This window comes from Papaver somniferum, chromosome 5 (assembly GCF_003573695.1).
Source record: "Papaver somniferum cultivar HN1 chromosome 5, ASM357369v1, whole genome shotgun sequence".
NCBI classification, from domain to species: Eukaryota; Viridiplantae; Streptophyta; class Magnoliopsida; order Ranunculales; family Papaveraceae; genus Papaver; species Papaver somniferum.
Window position 1 is genome coordinate 78,715,735 of NC_039362.1, and position 9,288 is coordinate 78,725,022.

The 9,288-nt window shown below is 35.9% G+C and overlaps 1 protein-coding gene across 2 annotated transcripts; it reads left to right on the forward strand.

Annotated features, from left to right (window-relative positions):
* Positions 1-235: 235 nt before the first annotated feature.
* Positions 236-3,336, forward strand: LOC113281992. 2 transcript variants are annotated; one of them, XM_026530904.1, is made up of 2 exons: positions 236-2,690; positions 2,915-3,336. In XM_026530904.1, exon 1 carries the CDS (start codon positions 271-273, stop codon positions 2,569-2,571), a length of 2,301 nt encoding a protein of 766 aa, XP_026386689.1. In that variant the 5' UTR covers positions 236-270; the 3' UTR covers positions 2,572-2,690; positions 2,915-3,336. The 2 variants fall into 2 exon arrangements, with proteins under 2 accessions (XP_026386689.1, XP_026386690.1); XM_026530905.1 differs by having other exon boundaries at positions 453-631; positions 745-3,336.
* The last annotated feature ends 5,952 nt before the right edge of the window (positions 3,337-9,288 follow it).

Here is a 9,288-nt window from a genome sequence, read left to right on the forward strand (position 1 = left end):
ATCCTCTATTTCATTTACTTTCTGCATTCTATTTAGCACTTCATACCAACTGTTTCGTCGTATCGACACCCAACAAAATAACCCTTATGATACTCTCTCTTTTGAATCAGTTTTAGTAAAACTTTGGAATCAACGTTACACCGACCTAGTCTCTGTGGGTTCTACCCGTATTTGCCCTGTTTACATTGTTGACCCCGTGCACTCGCGGTTTATTACAATTATAGGTTATCTTTCTTATCCTACCACGGAGTTTCTGCTAAATCAAATGAAATGGGCGCAGTCAGTAGTGGATTTGTTGCTCAACCTTCTAAACCTGATTTTTGTGTTGTTGCATCTGAAGAAGCACAATCAGTTCCTACTTCTATTCGTCCAGATTCTTCTTCTCAAGTTCACAATAATGTTGAATATCAGAAACTGAAATCAAATCCTTCCGCTGTCGTTGGCAAAGAAGACGATGATTCCACCGATTTTGTGAATTTTCAGTTGAAAGACATTGGCGAAACTGAAGTGAATCATACCGACAGTAAAAATCCTGAAAGATCGACGGAGTTAGCCGTTCTTCACAACAAATTAAACTGTCCGGATTGTTTTCAGATTGGTAGTGATGATTCTCGTAGCATATTTGATCGTGGTAAGTATTTTGGGAACTTGATTCTTAGCTTTGGGTTCAAATCAGATTTTGGATTTCTATATTTGATAACTCCCCTGTGTGTTCGTGATACTGAAAATTTTGTGGATGGGAAGCTGCTTGCTAAAATGCCTGAGGCTGTAACTTGGAATTTGGGGAATGATAGAGATGATTTTCTCTTACAACTTCAACAAGGTAAGATGCTTATTAAAATGCTTCCAATGGATATGTGTGTTTTGAGCACAAATTTTTTTCTCAACCACACACTGCATACTAGGATGTCTTTTAGCCGTTGTTTCAAGTATGTTGCTATAGTATTTGATCGTGGGAAAGGGTTCGATAGATCAATTTCGATGAAATACTACAATGGAAAATTTGATCATAGGCTTATTAGTATGCATGGGTTTGAATCAGATTTTTCGTTTTGTGCTTCTATTTTATTGGTGTTTGTTACAAATGGTGCCAGTGATGAGAGTGGTAAGTTGTTTGCAAAATTTTCACAAGGAAATAGTTTTCCCATGAATACTTCTTTGTTTGAAGGGATGCTAATGTGTGAGATTACGAACGTTCATGAGTTGTCTCATCAAATGCTTGAGATGTGGGAGGAGGGAATTTTTCTTTTCCAGCTGAAATATGTGTTTCCTAAGGCGCTTATTGGTTGTCAGTTTGTGTATTGGGGTGATCTTGGTGATAGCAGTAAGATGCATGCTGAATTCTCGGCGAGGAGTATATTTTTCTTTCTCTTGTTGGCGAGAGTATTGTGCTTTCAGAAGGCTCGTCAATATTTGGTTCAAGTGCTTGGTTGGAAGGGAGCAGAAAATTATTCTTTACAGCTAACATGTGACCTGCTGGAGGCAATTGTAGCTCAATTTCTGTTTCTCTTACCTACTTCTGCAGGGTTTTTTAGGGTGGAATTGTTCAGGGTTATCATTGCTAGACAAACATGTGATATGCACCCGATTCTTTTGCAAGAGCTTCGCACTCTGTTATCTCTTAAGCACTGTCCATTACTCACATCTGCAACTTATGGCAGAATTATGATTCAAGAGGGATTTAAGCAGTTCATTTTGAGTTCTCTGCACACATCTTATTGTTCTTGTGAGTTCTGCATTTTCGGAAAGGGGTTATATGTGCATTATTCCTTACCTGCACCTAATATCTACAACAGTTATATGATGCCAGTAGGTATTATACTGGGAACTCAGATCTTAGTCGTGGGATTTCAGCTTCTTAAAATGTTGTTATGGGTAGGATACTTGAGGTGGAAGTTCATATTGGTTCCACCTGCGTTACTGGTTAGATGGATTGATAACAGTTTTCTCTCAGTTGTGTGCCTTGATGAAAAATGGAATTATATAAGAAATTTGTTCTGCAAAGCTGAGGTCCATAATCAAATTGCAACCACTCTTATGCGGAGCAATGTGCTTCTGACAAGTTTACTGAACTTTCGCTCCAAGAGTTTCAATGTTGTCTATTTGGTTGTACTCCAGAATTTTGACAAATTCGTGGAAAATGATAAGGGGTGGATTTATATGGTTGGAAGAAGTGAAGTCCAAGGTATAAATTCTGTTCCGATGTTGGTTGATGAACAACCACCTGATCAATCACTTGTTGAAGTATATGTGCATTACAACTTGCAGAAAAATTGTCAATGGATTGATGGGCTTAATTTTGAAGTGTGCAAGGTTATCACAGAAATATTCATTGGCCTTGCTAAATTTCTAGACTCTTCTAGTTCCTTTGTTTTCGATAGGGGGAAAGTTTTTTCAAATCATATGTGGGGTTTCAGGTACTCTACAATAAAGATTGCTAACTGGACAGAACTTGGGATCAACATTCTTGTTCATGGGGTTCTTTACACAGATGACATCATGGAGATTCATGTTGTTGTCTTAGCAACAACAAATGATGCTTCAAGCGGTATTTTAGTTAGTGCTTACTAAGCTGCGAGTGGTGAAGTTAATGTGTGCCCTAGAAAGTTAACTTTGCAGATTGAATTGGAGGGATCGCATGTGGCCAGTTGATTGTGGCAGCTCAGCATTCTAACCCAACAATGGCAAACGTACATACTCATGCCTTAACTGAAATAGTTTTAAATGTCAGTCGTGTACCACTCCTTCAGATACTGGTTGTTGAGCTGGTTACAATGCTTGTGGATAGTCATAACTATACTAAAATGTCATTGGGTGTGATGAGTATCCAGGATGGTATTTTCGAGCAGCTAAAGTTGATTCATGGGCCTGATATTGATCCTTGTAAAGGTCTGACATGGGTACTTGGTTGCAGATTGGCGGCTAGTCTTCTTGGCGTGTTAGCGAAAAGTACATACTGACACATCACTACATTCTGGACTTTTATGAGGATTTCATCTTCGAGTTGCAGGAACATAACAAGATCGTAAAGACAGCCACTTCAGACCCAATCCCATCCTTGAGGATAAGGATGTTCTTCGAGGTGTCGGTAATGTCATGTACCGTGTATGAGAGGGGAGTGCCCAATATCCTATTAGTGTCGGTATTTAGTATAAGTAGTTGGTGGTAGTATTTAACTTAAGTGGGTGTCCTTATCATTGTAATGAATGGGTTAGATGTAAACATCTGGTGGCATTGTAGCCGTTGGTTCTAAGGGTAAGATCTAAGTTTATAAGCTGAAAGTCCTGTAATAGTTATGGTTATCAGATTATTAATCCAAAATAGAACTTTGTTCTACAGGCTGTGTTCTTTTGAATTCAGAGGCTTGATTCTCACGTATCAAGAGAGGTTTATCCTCAATTAATCAACCCAATCCTGTCATTATATTTAGGTACATGACATTATAATTTATTTAGAAAAAAGTGTGCGCATGAAATTCCGTGTTTCGGTATCACATAAAACTCCATCAAATACTACTGAAAATTCACATATTGCCAGAATTACCGAGGAGACATCATCTGTTTATTGCGGTCTGTCATGAACTTTATGAATCAAACTAGGTCTCAACCCATGCCGTAAGGGCACGAGCAAGGATATGTGTTTCAAATGTATCCATCGATTCATATATGTCGTAATTATCTGAGAAGAATTGAACCGGTCGATCCAGGTCTAAATGTTTTGAGGAGTCGGTTAATAAACATGTCCTTATCCTCGAATCTTTTAATATTGTGTATGTAAGTCATACACCCTTTGGGACAAAAATAGTTAATCGTTAGAGCAAATCCTATGGCAGTAGAACATTACTTCGTTCACTACTTCAAAAAAATAGCATCAAAGGTCATTCACCAAACTTGTAACAAAACTAAAAACACTTAAAATTACTTTAAAATTCATTAGATTAATCTTGCAAAATCTGTTAGCATTAGAATTTAATATTTCTCTTTGATATAAATTGTTGGGTTCCCAATTTACATAGATTTGTGTTTATTCATTTTCCTAAAATTTATAATAATATTTAATTCTTGATCAATTTCTTTTCTTGTCTCTTTACCTATTATCATGAACTATTTCTCAATCATGCATAATTACACGAAGTTGGGGAGAAATGACAAAAACAGAAATCATGACAAAAAAGGGGAATAAAGAGAGATGTGAGAAACTGAACCAGTTACAATTAATTCGCGTGTAGCCTTGTGTTTGATCAATTTTTTTATAGGTTTCATTTTTCTTCCTGCCCCTACCCAGCAAATCTTAAAATCACAACATCTTTTGTTTTGGAAAAATCTGGCCTATAAAAATTGTTTTGGTATTAAAAAATAATAAAAAAAGTAATTTGAAAACTAAAATCAAATTAAAACAAAACAAAGAAAAATTAACTAAGGGTGACTAAATAATTTACCTATCTTAGGACACATTTTTTCACCCTACTACCACTACTTCTTCCACCACCACATTATGGTCACCACTCCAGTAGTCTCACCAATACCCACCACCATTATCTCCACCGCCGATCCACCACCACCACCACCATCCACCATCAAAACCAATGCTTAATTTACCTATCTTAGGACCCCTTTTCTCACCATACTACCACTACTTCTTCCACCACCACATTATCGTCACCACTCCACCAGTCTCACCAATATCCACCACTATTATCCCCACCACTACCCACCGTCACAACCACCATTAATGCTTACTGAAATAGCTAATATCAAATAAATTTATTATGTATCAACAAAGATATATTCATTTGATTAATTAAAGAAACATTTACTATGAAATATCAATTGAACATTTATTATTAAATTTTAATTAAACGTGATCATTTATAGCGGTAGATTTATGTTCTGCAGGTATAACTTTGATCGTTCTTTATCTAGCCTAATTTGTCCAAGCTTTGTTTTGTATTATGGAAATGTAATCAATTTTATTGTAATACTAAAAACCGTGATTCATTCGATCGGGTACTATAAATAGCTGGGATCCCATTTGGGTGATCCAGTGGTCATGATCATATTGTCTTATATGATTTAGTATCCTCCTCAAAATATTTGTGTTTTGTCCTTACCAGTTGTGCAAAAACATCCAACTACATCTATCACAATAAAATGTTGCTCATTTTGTAAAGACACAAAACTATTATTGTCCACTACTATTCACTAACATCCACCACCGCACGTAAAAACCAGCTACGCCGACTATTTTTTCCACCACCAGTAATGTTACCACCTCCACCACTCACAAATACCCGTTACTGCTTCTTTCACTACCACCATTAAAAATTATTAATATAATTTTTAACCTAGGTCACTGTAGTACAGTGGTAAAGTCATTGGGTGATGATACCAGTTACCTGAGTTTGAAACTCGCCAACACCAAATTCTTTACCGATCAATATATATATAGTTTTTCATAAACTTATTTATTAATAAAAATACGTATTTATTAGATTCATTAAATGAACATTTATCATGAAAAATTAATGAATCATAATGAATCATTCATTATGAGCAATTAATAGGACAATAATTTGTTAGAGCACTGCTCGGTCGAACTCGTATGCGTTGTTATCTCAAGCATGTTTGTCAATGTTAATGATCAAAACTATAAGTCTTGATTTCTAGTCTACTATACCTAAGTCTCGGACTAGGATAGAAAGTGTCGTTCAGCTCAAGAACTCCATGGCGATCATCATACAAGACGAAAAACTACTCAAGGAACTGTTGGAACTTCATCAACTAAAAGGTATGTGGAGACTTGAACTTATCTATCACTCAAAAGTCTATCTACTCTATCTCCTATCTTGACACAAAAGTCGTTTTGCTATATAGACTTTGATTATACACATTTGCTATTTCGAGCCGAGTTTATCTCGCTTATCTATTTCTCGAAATATGTGTTGGTAATCTTTCGCTTGGCCAAGTTCATCTTTACCTAGTGACGAAAGTAATGTTATGTTTCAATCACTTGAAAATGGCTTTGACGAAAAATGGTTTGTGAATAACAACTATAACGTCCTCTAAAAATGTTTCAATGTTTGAAATGAGAGTTTTAGGTTATATAACCAATGTTGGATATAAGCATTGTGTGGTAACACATACATGTATAAGTCCTTATTCCTTGAACCAAAGTCTGTGTACTTTGCTGCTCAGGAAACCGGAACCCAGTCCGCGTACCCAGTCCGCGTACTGTCGGAGGTTCTCTTCACGAGAAAATCTGCTGGAGTTTGTGAACTATTTACAAACTTATTCCGGGTACTTAAGTCCGCGTACTTAGATTGGTTATATTCTAAAAATGATTATCCGTGAACTTATACTTATATTAACTAAGGAATGCAAGTTTGCAAACCGTGGCTATAAAGTTCATGAATCGATTCGAGTGAATCAAATCGTTTTTGCTTCGATTGTGTCTTGTATACTTCTATAAGATCTAAGCAATTGAACAACTCTCTAAATAGTTCATTTGAGTCATTTGAACTAGTTATGGTGAAGAAGAATATGGTTGATATGAAAGTTCTCATATGGCTAACCATTTGGTTAACTACTGTTGAACCAACAAATGTACATGTTTGGGTACGGTTACACAAACCTAAAACGTGCATTTCATTGGTGTGTAACAAGCTAAGTTTTCGATCTAACGTTTGAAAGATATTAGCTTGAATCTAATCAGGTTTTCATCTAACGGTGAATATTGAATGCTTTGTTACTAAGCTAACATTGATTGCAAACCCTGATTTGAAAGACTATATAAAGGAGAACTCTAGCAACTGGGAAACCTAATCCCTACACCTCCTCTGTGATACTAGTTGTATAAGCTAGAGTCGATTCTCCTTTAACCTTAGGTTTCTACCGACACCCTGTAGGTTAACGACATGAAGACTTCATTGGGATTGTGAAGCCATACCGATACTACTTTCTTGTAGTTGTGTGATCTGATCTTGTTGTTTCTATCGTATTGAGTACAATCGTAACGATTGGGTTGAGATTGATATCTCAGATAGGCAAGATATAAAAGTAATCACAAACATCTTCGTCTCATCGTTTGTGATTCCACAATATCTTCTTTCTCCGCGTCGATTAAGATTATTGTGAGGTGATTGATAATACTAGGCTGTTCTTCGGGAATATAAGTCCGGATTATCAATTGGTTCCTGTTCACCTTGATTTATCAAAAGACAGAACAAAACTCGTAGGTATTTGATGCGTGTCGTAAGTGCAATCAAATTAATAATCTTATTTCCACACAATTAACTGGTAATATAATGGAAGTAAGGATCGTTCCCATGAAGAGCAGTGAGTTTTAGTTGTCAAAGTGTCACAAGGGGGGTTTTGTTTTAGATTGTGAACAAAATAAATAATCAAAGCAAATAAAATTGTATTGTAATTAATAAAGAGAGATATGATCGAGGAATCCTTCTTCGTATATAAACTGTCAATGAGTTATTATAATTGCCTACTCTTCGTTAATCATAGATTATCACCAACCATAGAATAACAGCTAGATCAGTGTTATCCCCTAAATTCCTTATATCACTGGATACAGAAGTTCTCGCCTACCAGATTTTATTCAACGAACCACCAAGTAGTAGATCACTCAAGGTGTAATCCAATCGAATGCTTTATCTTTTGTGAATTTATAGGTTGATCCTACTAGTTAGACTCTTAGATCAAGGTCCACTTTTTAGTGTTGTTTATACACACAATCGCTCCACAGAATCCCTCTGCAAGGTTTTGTGATCTATACTTGTGTACAAGTTATTCGACGATTACTTATATCCTAACTCAATACTAGCAATAGATTGAATTAACAAATCAATTTAGTTGGCCACCTAAACAATCTATCAATCAATCATAAATATTAATTAGTATGAACAAACGATAATCATATGAAGAACTTCAAAGTAGATTAATATAATAACTCAAATCTTGTTTACAACTTAGAATTCATCCTCAATCAATAGGTGTTTAGCTACTCATGGATGTAGAAACATCCATGTTAAACATATGAGAAAAGTAAAAAGATAACGTTATGATTGATAATCGCTCCGTATGATGTTTCTTCTCTCCAAAACCTAAAAATTTAGTGACCTATTGATGTGATATGATTTCACATAACCTAATACCTTTTTATATGTTTTACATTGCTTGGCGTTCACGTATTGGGTTCGGTTCAAGAACCCGACCCAAAATAATAAATTAACGTTCCCAAACGTGCCTTTAGGCCTTCCAAGGTGTGAATACACGTTTCCCGTTTGATAAGTTCGCGTACCCAGTCCGCAAACTTCAAATTCCATCAGAAAGTTTCGGAAATAAGTCTGCGAACTCGGTTCGCAAACCCAGTTCTCGGACTTCACCATCTTCGGTATTCAATAAAAACTGTTTTGACCACAACTTCTTCATCCGAACTCGGAATGACCTCATTCTTTTTGAATTCTTTTTATATTTAAATTATCTTCAAGATGATGTTGAGAAATCCTTAATTTGAATGAGTTAAGCTTGGTCTTTGTCCTGAGTCTTGATTTTGAGCGTTTTGTTCCTTTTCGTCGCACTTCTTCTACTTCTCTTGGACTTGGGCGTTTGGATTATTGGGATACTTCTATTCTTAGATATTTTAAGCAATTTGTAGATCCTTTTTGGATGATTCACCTAATTGAGACAAATAAGAGAAAACAAGAGTAATAATACGAAAATATGCAAAAATAATAGCTAAAGCAAGTATGGAATGGATACTAAAATCATATGAATTATGCACTTATCAAATTCCCCCACGCTTAGCTTTTGATAGTCCTCGAGCAAACTAAATAAAACTAATCCTAAATACAACAACTCCATGTCTTGAGGATACGGTTACTCTTAGCATGAATAACAGGCTTTTAAACCCCTAGGTGTCCCTAGTGGAGGAGTTATAGTCTCGTGAGGGTTTACAAGAGGGGTATACCCACAAAACCTACTCCAATTTCTCGCCTTGGAAGAACCACTAAGGATAGACACAAAGTAATAGCTAAATAATTAGCTTGCATAAGTTCTTTAGCTGCAAACATCCCACATACATTCCAATCATCACACGTAAGCAATTACTTCCGCGTGATATTCAACCTGATTGCAAAACTCTACTAAGATATCCATCATACTTGTTGCAACATTTTCCAAAACACTCGCATACTGAAATCACATGGATAGATAAGAAAATGGAAATAGAAAAGTGAAGTGTGCAAATGTTGACTAAAGTGAAAGATGTTACCCATAA

Bases quoted from the DNA above. Each gene is read 5' to 3' on its own strand.
- LOC113281992 (XM_026530904.1), top strand. From the start codon at position 271: ATGGGCGCAGTCAGTAGTGGATTTGTTGCTCAACCTTCTAAACCTGAT.